Source organism: Asterias rubens, chromosome 3 (assembly GCF_902459465.1).
Source record: "Asterias rubens chromosome 3, eAstRub1.3, whole genome shotgun sequence".
Lineage (NCBI taxonomy): Eukaryota > Metazoa > Echinodermata > Asteroidea > Forcipulatida > Asteriidae > Asterias > Asterias rubens.
This window is the reverse complement of record NC_047064.1, coordinates 15,050,724-15,067,187: the sequence shown is the minus strand read 5'-3', so window position 1 is coordinate 15,067,187 and position 16,464 is coordinate 15,050,724. Positions and strand designations below refer to the sequence as shown.

At 39.4% G+C, this 16,464-nt stretch overlaps 1 protein-coding gene across 1 annotated transcript in view; it reads right to left on the bottom strand.

Moving 5' to 3' along the window:
- LOC117288440 overlaps positions 1-16,464 on the bottom strand; it is a 64,200-nt gene that overhangs the window by 9,213 nt on the left and 38,523 nt on the right. The window contains exons 38-58 of the mRNA XM_033769302.1: positions 13,597-13,641; positions 12,435-12,488; positions 11,368-11,421; positions 10,829-10,936; positions 10,611-10,709; positions 10,359-10,457; positions 9,637-9,690; positions 8,859-8,912; positions 8,545-8,598; positions 7,639-7,692; positions 6,890-6,943; positions 6,253-6,306; positions 5,625-5,732; positions 5,429-5,482; positions 4,711-4,764; positions 4,253-4,306; positions 3,736-3,843; positions 3,222-3,275; positions 2,594-2,647; positions 2,321-2,428; positions 675-782 (exon numbers count right to left, since the gene is read on the bottom strand). Coding sequence (XP_033625193.1) covers positions 675-782; positions 2,321-2,428; positions 2,594-2,647; positions 3,222-3,275; positions 3,736-3,843; positions 4,253-4,306; positions 4,711-4,764; positions 5,429-5,482; positions 5,625-5,732; positions 6,253-6,306; positions 6,890-6,943; positions 7,639-7,692; positions 8,545-8,598; positions 8,859-8,912; positions 9,637-9,690; positions 10,359-10,457; positions 10,611-10,709; positions 10,829-10,936; positions 11,368-11,421; positions 12,435-12,488; positions 13,597-13,641 — 1,485 coding nt within the window. The remainder of the gene's footprint in view (positions 1-674; positions 783-2,320; positions 2,429-2,593; positions 2,648-3,221; positions 3,276-3,735; positions 3,844-4,252; positions 4,307-4,710; positions 4,765-5,428; positions 5,483-5,624; positions 5,733-6,252; positions 6,307-6,889; positions 6,944-7,638; positions 7,693-8,544; positions 8,599-8,858; positions 8,913-9,636; positions 9,691-10,358; positions 10,458-10,610; positions 10,710-10,828; positions 10,937-11,367; positions 11,422-12,434; positions 12,489-13,596; positions 13,642-16,464) is intronic.

The following is a 16,464-nucleotide window of genomic DNA, read 5'->3' as shown; positions in this document are numbered from 1 at the left end:
GAGCATACTGATCGAAAACGTCGAGTTAATCCAACGGTTCTTTTCAGAACCACCCCAACTCATTGAGAGATTGTCATTACATGGTGTTACCGCAAACTTTTCTATATCTTACTTCCACCATGCAAAGTTTCAAATCCTACTTAGTAATAAACATGTTGACAACATGGTAACATATGTTGGATTTGAGGCAATGCATGAAAAGGTATCAACATTGTTTGGATTGTTTGGTGGTGAATAATCTTCTTGTTGGGTAGATAACGTTCTTTAGAGCAATTGTCTTGTTATTTACTATACTGCCGCAGGTTATATTCTTTGGGAATTTGGGCAATTCGTAAGTTCAAAAAAAAAAAACTAATGTACTACTACCTAGGCAGAGGGTAGGAAATCGAACGGGACTACTACTTGTGCATAGTGGATCAAGGGCAACACTTAAAATCTACTTGAGAAGCTAACAAGAATTGATCAAATCAAGTATACAAAATGTAAAAGCATAATGGAACTCTTAAATAGTGAATCAAACTGAGTAAGACTGTGTGCGAATTAATTACTTCAGCCAGTGGCTATGGCCGGATTACTGGAAAGCCGCACTTTTCAATGTTGTGGTTACACGTTCATAGCCATAGCCAGAGTCACTTGATTCACACATGGCTTAGGTTTAAAAAAGAAAATCTTACATTCATTCCTCTAGCTCCCATGGCTCCTGGGGCACCAGCATTTCCCTTATCACCAGTGGGTCCACTAGGTCCCTGAGCTCCCTGTGGTCCAGTGTCTCCATCACGCCCCTGTTAGATTCAAATGTCATACAATGTTAAGCTTCAACTTGAGTTCCACAGGATCTGGATCCGGATCTATATTCTCACACTCTTATTATCTTTAAATGTCTCTACATTTTATTGTTGAACCATGAGGCATCAATAATTTCATGATTGTACTAATTGTTAATTGTTTCAATTGCATTTTTAATTTGTCATTGTCAACATGAAAAATAAATGTGCATTGAATTGAATTAGAGCCAAACAATTAGAGTGGGTTCGTGTGGTATTGTTTTGAGTTGCTTTTAAGGTAGGTTTGACTGCTACTTTAAAGGTCTTAATATATGTGATGGATATGACGTCTGGTGGTAATGTGCTCTAGTCTTTAACCATTTCGTGTGAGTGCGTCACTGCGCATGTATTTCTATACACCTCCAAATGAGTCATTCGAGTGAGTGCGTCACTGCGCATGTATTTCTATACACCTCCAAATGAGTCATTCGAGTGAGTGCGTCACTGTGCATGTATTTCTATACACCTCCAAATGAGTCATTCGAGTGAGTGCGTCACTGCGCATGTATTTCTATACACCTCCAAATGAGTCGCTCGAGTGAGTGCGTCACTTCGCATGTATTTCTATACACCTCCAAATGAGTCATTCGAGTGAGTGCGTCACTGCGCATGTATTTCTATACACCTCCAAATGAGTCATTCCAGTGAGTGCGTCACTGTGCATGTATTTCTATACACCTCCAAATGAGTCATTCGAGTGAGTGCGTCACTGCGCATGTATTTCTATACACCTCCAAATGAGTCATTCGAGTGAGTGCGTCACTGTGCATGTATTTCTATACACCTCCAAATGAGTCATTCGAGTGAGTGCGTCACTGCGCATGTATTTCTATACACCTCCAAATGAGTCATTCGAGTGAGTGCGTCACTGCGCATGTATTTCTATACACCTCCAAATGAGTCATTCGAGTGAGTGCGTCACTGTGCATGTATTTCTATACACCTCCAAATGAGTCATTCGAGTGAGTGCGTCACTGCGCATGTATTTCTATACACCTCCAAATGAGTCATTCGAGTGAGTGCGTCACTGCGCATGTATTGCTTTACACCTCCAAATGAGTCATTCGAGTGAGTGCGTCACTGCGCATGTATTTCTATACACCTCCAAATGAGTCATTCGAGTGAGTGCGTCACTGTGCATGTATTTCTATACACCTCCAAATGAGTCATTCGAGTGAGTGCGTCACTGCACATGTATTTCTATACACCTCCAAATGAGTCATTCGAGTGAGTGCGTCACTGCGCATGTATTGCTTTACACCTCCAAATGAGTCATTCGAGTGAGTGCGTCACTGCGCATGTATTTCTATACACCTCCAAATGAGTCATTCGAGTGAGTGCGTCAACCACAAAATGTGCCCACTCGAACTTGCTCTTTGTTAGCGTAGAATAGTTGGTGGGCCTTGCTAGTGCACCTGATCTGGTTTTTGTACCTATGAGTGGTTTTGAGAATTCTCGTCTCAGATAGAGCAAAGGATTTCTGTGGTTGTACTTACACTTGACCCCCTTGGTCCTGTGGGTCCCTTGATACCTTGTACTCCCATGCGTCCACCAGGTCCCTGTTGACCGGCTGATCCACGCTTACCATCAGATCCATCAGCACCCTGTTAAAGTCAAGTATAAAATCATGGGTAATTAGAAGAGGTGGTTGTGTTTTAATACTAATCAATTCAAAGGCACTGTACACTATTGGTAATTACTCAAAATAATTGTTAGCATAACACTTTCAGAATCAGAAATCCTGGACCAAGTGGTGGAAGAAAACTTACGGGACGTCCAGCAGCACCAGCGGGTCCAGGGGCTCCCATAGATCCCATGCCACCCTGAAATTGAAATGAAACAAAAATACACGTGTTACAAAAGCTACACATCCTGAGAGTTCACAACCTTATTGACAAAACTTTATCCCCAACTCTTTCGGTCTTCAACTCATTCTTAAGAAAGCTTTGTCTTGTTCCTTGGGACATCAAGTTCTTAAAATGTCAATTTTTTCTTTTAGAAGAGACCCACCAAATAAATCTGCAGTTATATACTTAGCTGGCATTTAGAATATTGGCAAACTAAAGAACATACAGAAGTTATCCCATCCAATAGTTGACCAAGGCCCAATGTCATAGCGCTGCTTATAGAGACAAAACTAGCTAAGCATAACAAAAATATGCTTATCAGGAAGGTTATTAGCTTAAGTACCATTTTACATGTAGCATCTTTAAGTGGAATCCTGCTTATTGAAGCATAAAAGAAATGTGTAAAGCAACATTTTCTACTTGCAGTTCCATGAAATTTGGCCCAGATATCGACTGATCAGAAACACCAGAGGATGGTGCTCTTATCTGCTCGTCCACGTCACGCCGTATATATTCAACTAAATTAAGAATAGAGAAAAAGAGTACTTACAAGAGCTCCGATGATTCCAGAGGGTCCTGGGGCACCAGCAGCACCAGCAGGTCCCTAAAAATGCAAAAAGAAAGACACAAATGTAGTCAACAGTACTGGTTTTACGGCAATTCTGTCCTCCCAGAGATTCTGTTCAAAGAAAAGTTGTCTAAAAGTACCAGCTATTGTGTTTTTATTCCATTCCAAAATTCATTGACACTGATCAAACGCAAATCAAACACAGTAGTATTGACTACATTTAGAATGACGCATTTCTCCTGAAGTGAGCAGAGTATACCGCTCGAAATGTCAAACTCAAACCGGCACTTTTCAAAACCAACACTCCTTCAAAAGAAATATATTACATGTTGCACCCGCAAGTTTACTCTTATTTATAGTTTATTTCTTTTGACTTACACCATTCAAAGCTTCAAATATCACTTATCTATGTAGAAGTAAGAATACATTCCATCAAGCCCCAGTTTAGTTTTGACTGACTTGTATTTCAAGGGGGAAAAAAAACATGGCTACTCACGGTGGCACCATCTCTACCGTCGTCTCCTGAAGATCCTGTTTGTCCTTGAGGTCCTGGGACACCACGGATACCAGTGGAACCCTTCACTCCTTGTGTTCCACGTGATCCCTGTAATGATGGATAACAAGAGAAGCATTGATAAAGAATGTCCACAACTGGGGTGCGTTCCACTCGCGCAAACAATTTGCCATTTGCGCCTTTTTTCGCAAACAGTGGAGCGAGTTGTGCGCCGCCATTGTTAGCGAACGTTGGCAACCTTATGCAAACATACTTCTCTGGTTTTGGCGAGTGGTTTTTAAATGGCAGAGAAGCATATTTTCGGTGCTTGATAATGCTGATGTACAAAAGAGGACTACATACAGCAAAAACAAAGTTTAAAAAACAAACTCCAAACGGTGTCGCCATTAGACACACCAAAGCTTGGGTCAAGTACTTTTCACCACAGTTACAAATCAACCGGAGGCAAAAAAAGAACAGATGTTCATTTTATTGTTTTAATATTTGTTAACAAACTTACAGTTGGTCCGGTTCTGCCACTGGAGCCAGCAGGTCCAACCTCTCCTCTTGCACCCTACAAAGAAAGACAAATCAAATTTCTTTAAATGGTTAACACACATATAATTCTCTCACAGTCTATATCAGTTAACGTTATATGTCAGAAAAAAAGAGAAATAAAACATCAGACAATATGTATTTGCCCCAATCTCATAATACTTAAACACTTTATAACTGGATTAGTGCAATACGAATGCAACCCTATTTATAAGACATCCTTTATAAAGACATCTTTTTTACACTCAAAATGCTCCAAGTTCAATTTAAATTGACAGACATATTGAAGAATTTGAGGAAATAAAAGCCAATTTATCCAAGTAGAGAAGAAAAGATTTTGTCAAAATGTAGAAGTAAATAATACTAAAGTGACTGTCAAGAAAACAAGATCGGTAAAAATAGCACCAATGCATTTGTACTTACAGGAACTCCAGATGGTCCAGGGGGTCCAGGCATGCCGTTGTTTCCTCCAGGTCCCTGAATTCATCAGAGAAAAAAAAACACTTTTAAAAATGCTGCGTTGATTTCTGTTTCTTTATCTGTTTCCTTCACCTTAACGCCCAAAACGGGCAAGAGCGGATTGTTGAAATAAACTCATGCTAATTGACAACTACCAACGCTTATCCCAATATACTAGTCATATACCGAGGGGTAAACTAACTGAGAGCAATCAAACAATCTTTCAGACGGGCTTGGGGTTGTGTTCCACCATTTTAGACGCGGGGCCATGAATATTGGGGCCATTTGTGTCATTGTGTCAGACAACATTATTACTACAGGACAGACTAAGGCTTGTTTGTGTACATAAAAGTCAATGGGGAATTCCCCTCAGACAGCGGACTAGTCTATGTTGTAAAAACTCCAGCAGGTAACTGACATTGCCTTGGCCACTCAATGTTTAAATCATGCCTTTCATATGTATTCTCTAACAAAGTAAGGTAAAATGGGAATTTTAACTTTAACAAAAAATGGGGGAAAAATCCTAAGCAGTACGCAATGAGATTCAAATAAATAAAAAAAATTAATAATGAAACACGATTATAATGAAATATCACTGGTGTCATCTGGTGTCAAACTGCAACTGTTTTAAGGCTGTATATTGAGAGCAAAATAATCAAGTAATTCAAAAGAAATAACTTACGACAGCTCCTTGTGAGCCAACCTCTCCACGTGCTCCTTGGGCTCCAGTTGCTCCCTGAGAAAAGACAAGAAACCAATATTTAAACCGGCGCATTTCAACAAGAGACTTAACCTGTTTGACATTGATGATGTGCATTGAAAGTTATAGTGTTACCAGTGAACAGTTTGTTAAGCTGAGATTGATTGGGGCAACTTACTGCTTGTCCGGGGCGTCCAGTTGCTCCAGAGCTACCCTGGACTCCAGCCTCACCGACGGAACCTCTGGGTCCCTTCTCTCCACGGGCTCCGACAACTCCTTGTGATCCCTGAAAAAAAAAAAAACATTTCAAGAGTCAAGCTCTTTCATTGCAGAAACCTTCTTAAAGTTACCCTACTGACTAACTGTCTGTCTACCATGCAAAGATTTAACCACTTCACATCCGACACCAAAGCATCACCCATCGGGTTGTCGACCCAGGGTCAGGGTGCGCAGCAGTTTAATATTTGGTGGGCAATTGAAATAAACGTTTCCAGTTTTAGGGTGTCTATGCCGTCTTGAATATCTTGTTGCAGGGTGCCGAGTGATGTAATGATGTAATGATGAAATTGATTCCATTTAAGTATAGTCTTTGTGGGAATGATGATAATAATCTATGAAGTGATGACTTTGTAAGAAAAGGATCCAGATTGACATGTTGAAACCTGGCTGAATGAATATTAGTGGAACTTTAAAGGTTTTGTTGGAGTAGAATCGTGTTGTCAGTCTGAGTTTGGCCCTTCGGTCCTGGAGTGTCTCCCATCCCAATGTTTTTATAATTTCGTGCGTTAAGACTTCAGGTAACTCACCTGTCCTCCCTGGATACCCTGGGCTCCACGCTGTCCAGCACTTCCTCTCTCTCCCTTGAAAACAAAATTCATACAAAATAAAATTAATTTTTGAAGAAAGTCCCAATTAAATCAATGAAACAATGACCTACTCACAAACCCATCATTTCTTAAATCAGGGCCAAGATTCACTTCCACCTATAACAAGATGTTCACCTGTTGACCCAACATGCCGTAGTTTTTACCTCACAATGGCAAATGTTAAGCGAATTCACATAGACCTTTTTCGCAAATACCCATCACGCTCGAACTGTTGAATGAGGTGCAGGCTGGTCTAGCTAGCGATCGAACTTGATAGCTAGCTAGACCAGCATGCACCTCATTCGAAGCCTACAGGGCATATAGCGAGTATTTGCGATAAGGTTTATGATGCAAAACAAATTAACAAACTGTTTTTCATTGTTGTTTTTTACCATTATTTAATTTGCCACCGATAATAGAACACAACATACAGGCAGTAAAAAATAAGATAAACCTTTAACTCTGATGCAAGAAAATTTCCTGTTGAAAGCACACTCATGTAGTCTAATATAATGGGTACAGATCCTAGCCCTGTGAATAGCTACAGCATTTTGATGTGTCTGAAGTGTAAACTTACAGGGTTGCCCTTGGGTCCTGGTGGTCCAGTACGTCCAGATCGGCCGATGTCTCCCTGCGAGGAAAAAAAAAGAGGAAAAAAAAAAAAAAAAAAAACAGCATGAATTTCAAATGACTATGTAAAAGCAGATGCATCACATAACAATAGCACAATATACTTTTCTAATGCTGTCTGGGTGATAGGAGGGTTCGGATTTCAATTTGCCAAATCTGGTGCTCATTACTAATTGGTTCAAACTAAGACACCAGTATTCACAACACGCGTCTGGTCTTTGTTCATTCTAATGTATGTAAAAAGTTCAAAAATATCAAACTTTAGTTGAATAAATCATCAAAGAATAACTAGCTCATTGCAACTCCTATGGGCTTCTGGTAATTCAGTGGAGCCAGTTTGTATAAAGTGGGCGTGTCTTACACTGGAATTACTTCACAGTTCACGAACAAGTTTTTCTAAATTCAAGCCGAATTTTCTGTCATACTGTTCATTCAGCCAATGTAACAGGAATCCACCCGGTCTCACTTCAGAGATTATAATTTCATGGTGTTGCTGTAAGCATTTACTTTATCATATTTCCACCATGCAAAGTTTTAAATCCTACGAAATAGTAATCATAATATTAAAAATAATAAGCATTTATAATGCGCCTGTAACCATCTTTAAGATGCTCAAGGTTAAATATGATCAGGTAAATCGTTCCAACTTTTTTGACCTACACTGGCTTGACTAAATAAAGTTTGAGTAAAACTTACAGGTTCTCCACTAAGTCCTGTTGATCCAGCTGGGCCTGGGGGTCCGGTGTTGCCCTGAAACCAATAAAAAGGAACCATTTAAAGGCACTGGACACTATTGGTAGTTACTCAAAATAATTGCAACCATCAAAACTTACTTGGTAATGAGCAATGGGGAGCTGTTGATAGTATACACCAATATGTTATATACCATCAACAGCTCTCCATACATTGTGAAGAGTGGCTCCCTCTGAAGTAACGTAGTTTTTGAGAGAGAAGTCATTTCTCACTAAAATATTTGAATTGAATTCTAGACCTCAGCTGAGGTCTCAAGTTCAAGGCATCTGAAAGCACACAACTTGTGGGACAAAGGTGTTTTTTCTTCCATTATTATTCTCTTGCAACTTGGTAGACCAATTGAGTTAAATTTTTACAGGTTTGTTAGTTTATGCATATGTTAAGATACACTTAGTGAGAAGGCAAATACAGCGCTGTTTTAGTATCTCATTTTGTCCACTGTATGTTTTCATCTTTCACCCTGTAATTCATAAATCTTAAGCTCTGAAGACCAAGTGGGGCGTTTAAGATCGTTAACACTACAATTGTACTTGAGAATGTTACATTGAAACAACAAGACTTCATAACTATATTTTGTGAACATTCTCCTAAAGAACTTACAGTTCATAAATATTTTATATGTTTTCCTTAACAGAATACTTGTATTTACCAATAACTAAGACTCCACAACTTTTATTATTTTTCCTGTAAAACAAAAGAACACCTGAGAAATCTTGGAAAAAATAAGCTGTGAAATCTTCACTGAAATCAATAGTACAACATTCTACTTTGGTTTTTTTTCTTTTTTCTCAAACAAAAAAAGGCAAAAAGCAGAATGAAAACCAAAGTTAAGACATAGAAGACACTTACTCTTGATCCTGCCTTGCCTGAAATACCGCGTTTGCCAGTGGATCCTTGTGAACCCTAAACAAAAAGTAGAAGGACATTATAACATTTTGTGAAAAATCCCCTACAAAATGACAAGTCAATGAAAATTTTAAGCGTTTTAATTTCAGAATACTCGAATTTTTCAGTCACTAAGATTCAAAACACGTGAAAAATTAAAGGACACACAAGAAATTATTGTGACTAGTCAGGTGTATAAGGTCATTGGACCTGGAATTAGTATAAGTTTTTGATCTTGGTAATTTAAAGAGTGTACATTTTTGATCAAGGTAACTTACAGGTGCTCCGGAGATACCCATCTGTCCTACACCACCACGGTCACCTGGGGCTCCCTGTCAACAACAACAACAAAAAAATACAACAAATTCAATTTATCTGGAAAAAACAAGGGCCAAAAAGAATTCATGAGAAAAGCTGTTGCAAACTGCTTCAGTTCAGCTCAGTACAGCATTTATTTCCAATTCCTAAATCAATATAAATACACTGTTAACAAAGTGATACACAAAGTGCAGGGAATAGGGGGCAACAACCAAGTAAGCACAGCTTGTGTTAGGGAGTGCCCATACAAAGAAAAGACCCAATACAAATACAACGCTTACCCGCCAAAATTACTTGTAAAAAAAATAGTTAATGGCCTGTTGTTTCAGCAGAGGCTTTCTCAAAGACTAAACTGAGAAAGAGAAAGACTCTGAAACGTTAGGCCATTAACTTTTGACGGCCTGAGAATTGACAAGGAGCCATACTATTGAAAAACCCAAGAAAGGTTACAACTGGAATGAAGCCAAACATGTGGCCCAAAAGAAAGCAAATTAGAGAGTGCACTTCCACCTTTTGTGACATTCTTTTAGTATACAGGCTTAGATAATTTGTAACTTTTCTTAATGATGTAAAAACGAAACTCAATTCAGCCTTCTTAAGGCTGTGAAGCTTTTATTTGTGTGATAAACGTGAAATAAACCAATTAGTATAATGATAGAAATACTTGTTTATTTGTTTGTTTGTTTGTTTGTTTGTTTGTTTGTTTCATTCAAATTATTATTTTGAAATGTTGCTTACGGGAAGTCCTGGAATTCCAATTCGTCCAACATCACCAGAGGCACCCTTGTTACCCTGTTGTAGCATAAAAAAAAGAGAACATACATTTATTACTCATTTATTAAAATTATTAATTTATTCATTGTTCATCCTGATGAAACTTGTCACTCTCCTGTGTTTCTTACGTCATTCCAGTCTTAAAATATATCACATTTTGGGCGTTGAAACTACGGGTTGAAATGCCATTTACTAGTGCTCCTTGAACTCATAACTTCTCTTTGCTCTCCCGTTGTTTGACTTATTTTTCAGCAACACCCCCAGCAACTGCCTTTTTTACACAAAAGCAAACCAAGAATATATTCACTGTCCAAACACACTTTTTTCTTTAAAACCCTCAGTAACACTCATCTGTCACATTTTTTGTTGTCTATGAACAGTAGTGACTACAGACACAACGTCCACAAAATAAGGCTAGGGGACATTTCTGAGGAAATTGAATCCCAACCCACATTCATTTTGCACGATTAAATTGTCCTGAGAAAAACTAACACAGGCCCCCGAGGTAAGCTCATTTATAACCCCAGGCATATATTTGCCAGGAGTTTACAAGGGTAAGCGATTCATAATAAGACCCCCCCAAAAAAAAAAAAAAAAAAAATCCTGCAATTTCCCAGGAAATTTGTCTTGTGTGAAAGGGGCTTTTCAGGATGGATGAAACTTTTCTGGAAACAAAGTTTTCTTACAGGAGCACCAGATGATCCGTCGCGTCCATCTACACCAGTCTCTCCCTCAGATCCTGGGGCTCCAGCTACACCCATGGCTCCTGGGGCTCCACGGTCTCCCTGAAAAATAGAAATGTCAAAAAATTATAAAAGGTAGATTTTCATTTTTGAAGTTAACATTAAATAAGTATTTGAAATGTTTGATCGAATTCAGAGATACATATCATGGTTGGCTTCAGAAGATGTTTGAGAACTTTTGAAAATGAAACTTACAGACATCCCTTGGGGTCCGGCTTGGCCAGCTGATCCTGCGACTCCTGGAACTCCTCTCTTTCCCTTGGCTCCTCGTGCTCCGGTAAGTCCCATTTGTCCCTGGTGGGGATAAGCATTTCACACAATTTTTAAAAAGTCACTTTTCAACAGATGGAGCAAACTACTTCAACCAAAATTAAGTGTATACAAGACAAGAGCCAGGAGTGAGAATAGCTTACGTTTGGTCCTCCAGGTCCCTGAGATCCTTGAGGTCCAGAATCACCGCGTGAACCTTGTGCTCCAGTGGGTCCTGCAATACCTTGGGGTCCGTCTCCGCCTACATCTCCCTGAAGAAGAAAAAACGCACCATAAATTAATTAAATTAATTTAGAATTTTTTGTGTAAAAATCGGAACGTGAAAATCACTAAGAGGTTTAATACGATTCTGCAGAATAGTGTCAAAGTAATGTGATAAACAAATATATAATAAATTTATATCAATTTTATCCCCCCCCCCCCCTCGCCCAAATTTGAATCTGAGAAACATTTCTGTAAGATCTGTTTCTCAGATTGTGAATTCCAATTACGGATTGTTCTTCCTGCGTGGACGCAACCACTCCAGATTGACGAGGCCTTCGTCACTTACACAACTAGCGCAGAAATGTTGCGCTTGCACAGTAAGCGAAGAATGGTGATCGTTAAGCAGAGTTCGGCGGTAAGCAGAGCCATGAAATTAAACCCCTAGACAGTAAATAAAATTCTACGAAAAAAAACTTACAGCAGGTCCTCTGGCTCCAGCAGGTCCAGCAGATCCTCGTCTTCCGGACTCTCCCTGAAAAATAAAAATAATAACAATAAATAAAACATCTACCCTCTTAGCCGCCCGTCTTATCTACAAGAAACCGAAATACACGCATACATCCAGACCCTGCATTGGCTACCAGTTTTGCAGCGGATTGAATATAAGAACGCAGTACTCACATATAAATCACTCTCTAACCAAGCTCCAACTTATCTGAGCAACCTTCTCCACACCCGCCAGTCTCTGTATAATTTAAGATCCACTTCAGCTGTTGTATTGAATGCCCCACGATCACGTACCAATGTAGGCTCTAAAGCTTTTGCTGCAACTGGGCCAAAATGCTGGAATCGTCTCCCTCAATCTGTTTGTTTAGCCAATTCCCTGAGTTCCTTCAAATCCCAATTAAAAACCCACCTCTATCCTAAGTTACTCTAGATTGTATCATTGTTAATTGCATTGTTTTGTCTGTAAAGCATGTAGTTTATCTTTTGTTTTGTTGCTATTGTATTTCGTTAGCGCTTTGTATCGCTTTTGTAAAAAGCGCTTTATAAGTAAGGTTATTATTATTATTATTATTATTATTATTATCATTAATTTTGGTTTTGAACCCATGTACAATCATGCGTGTTGTATACTCAGTACTTCCCCGAGCTCTGTGGACAAAATCACAGGCATACATGTATTACTTGGGTGGGATTCAAGCCCACAACCTTTGCAACTCTAGAACTGTGTCTCACCAACTAGTGTCTCTACCATCTTATTGTTTATCCATTTATATTTTTGTTGCTTCACCTTACCTCCTTATTGTTGTTGTTGTTGTTGTTGTTGTTGTTTTACAATATTAGTCAAACAAGTATAATCCACTATAATAACAATAATAACTCAAGATATCTACAAACAAATAAAAGACATTAAAATAAAATTTAAAAAAATGCTAAATGACTTGTAACATCAGTAAATAAAATAACACACTTTGTGTGATGTTGTTTTCAATTATGCCTAAAGACTTTTTTTTTTACTCAAAAGACTTGACTTAAACTTACGGTAGATCCCTTAGCTCCTGGTAATCCTGGGCCACCTCGCTCGCCTTGAAGTCCCTGTGAAGAAACAACCAACAAAAATATCATCATTTCTTGAACTTACTACTCAGTCTATCCAGACTATTAAAATAAAACTCAGGTCAGGTTTTCCTTGTATGTGTTTTTGTAGTCTCCAAGAGAATGCAAACTCTTGAGCTTTTTGCAACACCCCTCCTTTGAAAATATTTGATAGTTTGAACGCTTTCTGCACACAAAATCTTTTTTAAAAGGTACTGTTCTTGTTTGGTAATTGTTAAAGACCGGTGTTCTCACTTGATTTATCACATCATAAGCATAAAATAACAAGCCTGTGAAAATTTGGGCTCAATCGGTCATCGAAGTTGCGAGAAAATGATGAAAGGAAAAACACTCTCGTTTGACGCATTTGTGTGCTTTCAGATAGGAATAAAAGACTTCTAGCTAGAAGTCTTTTAATATTTTAGTGAGAAATTACCTCTTTCTCAAAAACTAAATTACTTCAGAGGGAGTCGTTTCCCAAAATGTTTTATACTATCAACAGCTCTCCAATGCTTGTTACCAAGTCAGTTTTTAAGTTAACATTTGTTTTGAGTAATTACCAAACGTGTACCTTCCTTTTAAATTAAAAAATAATTACAACAGATACAAGCTTGTGAGACCGGTGTAAAAAAAACTAGAGATGATGTTGGGGTGTATTGCTCTTTCACTGTTTATATTTTCTCTTAAGCTTTACTACCACTCCCTTAGCTAATTTCTTAGAAAGCTGCAAGTGGCGTTGACAAAACTTAATTCTCCTTCATCCTTCAACGAAAGAATGTTATCATTGCTAGAGACAAGGTGAGTTTGCTGTCAAGAGTGCGTGGGTTGAGGATGTTGTTAGTGTAAAAAGTTTAATATTTCTCATGAAGCGATTAAAGCTATCAATGACAAATCGTGTCAGAGCTAAAACTTCATATCTCAAATGAGCAACAATGTTGTGTCTCGCACAAAAGAGCTAAATTTCTGCGCCTATTGGTTTTGTGATTTATTTGAAGCAAGATACAACAATATGACACTTTCAACCAGCGTGTAATGTAAAAGCAGTTTTAAGAGATACATTATTTTTGCACTGACAAAAAGGAATTGTTACCAAAAAAAAACTACTTACGACTTGGCCTGATGGTCCTGGCTTTCCATCGTTTCCTTGTGTGCCCTGTGTAAAAAAAGAGAAGAAAATCAATAAACTGTTAAAAGATTATGTTCAAAATATCAATATAAACCACAAGGGAAACTAACTGGGTAAATTTTGAAATGAATTTGGGGGTGAACAAAGAATTGACTTGAGTGGGAAAGGAATCCAAAAGAACTGAAACAGCGGACACAATTTGTAATATACAGTCGACTCCCGTTATAACGAGGTCCGCCGGACTGGCCCATTTTCCTCGTATTATCCGAATCTCGTCTTAACCGGAGCGCGCTAAATATAGATACATACGTCTTCATTGTGCATGCACACAACACGTGTACATGTACATGTACATGCATATACACTTGTGTTAGCCTGCGCGGAGCTGTTTGCTTATCAGAACAGCCATTACGAGCATCTTGTACACAAGAATATCATTGCTAAATGTCTTATATTGAGTGATTAATCAGGGAAATGTAATATTTGGTACAATTTATGATAACAATATACCAAAGAGATGTCAACTTGCCGTCCAGAGCGAGTGGATTCTGCCGCGTAGCGCATGGTATGAACATGATGCATGCACTGAACGTCCATTTTCGTTGGTGATCGACATGGAGTATCATGATAACAGCATGTCAAGCGTGGGACACCAGCGAGATGTTTCTGGAGTTAAGTTGCACATGGACTGAAGGAAGCTATTTGTGTACATGTATCTGTGTCTTTTAAAATAATTTTATTTTTGATTATCAGTTACTTTGCCGTTTCCTTTTTTAATAATATTGTATTGTTTAATTTTTCAATTTCTCCTTTTAATTCTTATTTCAGTATTTAATTCATTAAATATTTGTGTATCTGTGTCTTTTAAAATAATTTTATTTTTGATTATCTTTGCGTATCTGTGTCTTTTAAATCATCTCTGTCTTTTCATTTGATTGAATTAATTATTCCGGAAGGGCAACCTTTGTTTTTCTCTCCTTTTAAAAATTAAATAATGGGGAAGGGCAACCTTTGTTTTCTCTTGGGGAAGGGCAACTTTTTTCTCTTTTTTTTCTTTTCTTTTTGGAAACGGGGAACCTTTATTCATTTAATCAGGACACGACATTGCATGAAATAAATCTCTTTTGTGTTGTGGTGGCTCTGAAAAGAGCCGGTTTGGTTAAATTTTTCTCCTCTACTTCTGGAAGAAATCGGTGATCTTGCGCTGCGATTTGACTTTATCCATCTTCTGTGCGAGGAAGGCACTCAGCACAGCCTGGGCAGCAAAGACTTCGCTGCTGGTGTCTTTCAGGCTGTACAGGAGGTCTTGCAGTTTGGGCATGGTGTCATGTGCCTCTCGAAGGGACATTGTTGGCTGTTGGTCACCATCATCTTCCTCCTCTATCTCCATCTCCTCTTCCTCTTCTTCTCCATTCATCTCCACTGCTACTTGCTCCGCGATTTCAGCATCCGTCGGCTCATCCGTACACCGTACACCTGTGTCTGCGTTGAGATAATCGTTAAAAGAGACGGCGGGGAGATCGAGATGCCTGGCCATACGTTCCCAGATGTTGTCAGGTTGTGCCTCATCTTCACCCGTCTCCTCGTCTCCGTCTCCGTTCTCTCCATCATCGTCAGTCTCTCCACCATCTTCGACAAACCCTGCTTTTGCAAAGCACTTCCCAATTGACACCGGTTTCACGTTTTTCCATGCTTCAAAAAGCATTGAAATTGCCTGCTTAACGTCAATAGGTTTGGGAGTTTCACCTGAGTCATAGCTGTGAAGGAGACTTTTCACTAAATGCTTCCGATAGTGAACTTTCATGTTCATGATGACACCTTGGTCCATGGGTTGAAGATGGGAAGTCGTGTTTGGAGGTAGGAATTGCAGAGTGATGGCCTGAAGGTTTTGAACTTTTGGATGAGCCGCGCAGTTGTCCACGAACAGAAGAACCTTGCGACTTTGACGGGAAAACTTTCGATCCAAACGCCGGACCCATTCGGTGAAAAGATCTGAGACCATCCATGCCTTTCGGTTGGCCCGATATGTCACCGGAAGAGATTGGACATTCTTGAAGCAGCGTGGGTTCTTGAACTTCCCGATGACAAGTGGCTTGAGCTTCTCGGAACCATCCATGTTGGAACACAGCATCACCGTCATCCGCTCCTTACTCTGCTTGCCACCATGACACTGTTCACCTTTAAATGACAAAGTCTTGTCTGGAGTGAGGCGGTAAAAAAGACCAGTCTCGTCAGCGTTGAAAATATCCTTGGCTTCGTAGCCACGGATGATGCCGGGAAGGGTTTCTTTCAGCCAGGTCGTGAGAGATGTCGGGTCAACACTGGCACTTTCCCCGCAGATCTGCTTGTGTAGAATGCCGTGCCGCTCTTTAAATCGGGAAAGCCAACCCGAGCTTGCTTGGAAGTTCCCGTGCCCCAACATCTCGGACAGCCGCTCTGCTTTTTCGCGAAGGAGAGGTCCGTTGACGGGAAGATTTTTGGCGCGCATCCCTTGAAACCACCGTAGGAGTGCCTCCTCAACATCTTCCAGCAAAGCAGTGCGGCATCTTTTTCTTGACGGTTGAAACTTCGACGACTCAAATCTTGACTTGATGTCATCTCGGTTCTTCAAAATGGTTGACAGTGTACTGGAGACGATGGCGTACTGGCGACCGACCTCTGCTTTCTTTGCCCCCGCATCCACAGCCCGGATGATCTCCATCTTGGTATCGAGGGTAAGACACTTACGCTTGGTTTTGATGCTAGCCATTTTCTTTTACGAATGTGGCAGTTACAGTTACGATGAACGTATGAGAGATGGTCCCAAAATGTACCCCTTTTTATAATCATTTGATGCGGTAAATTGTTTGA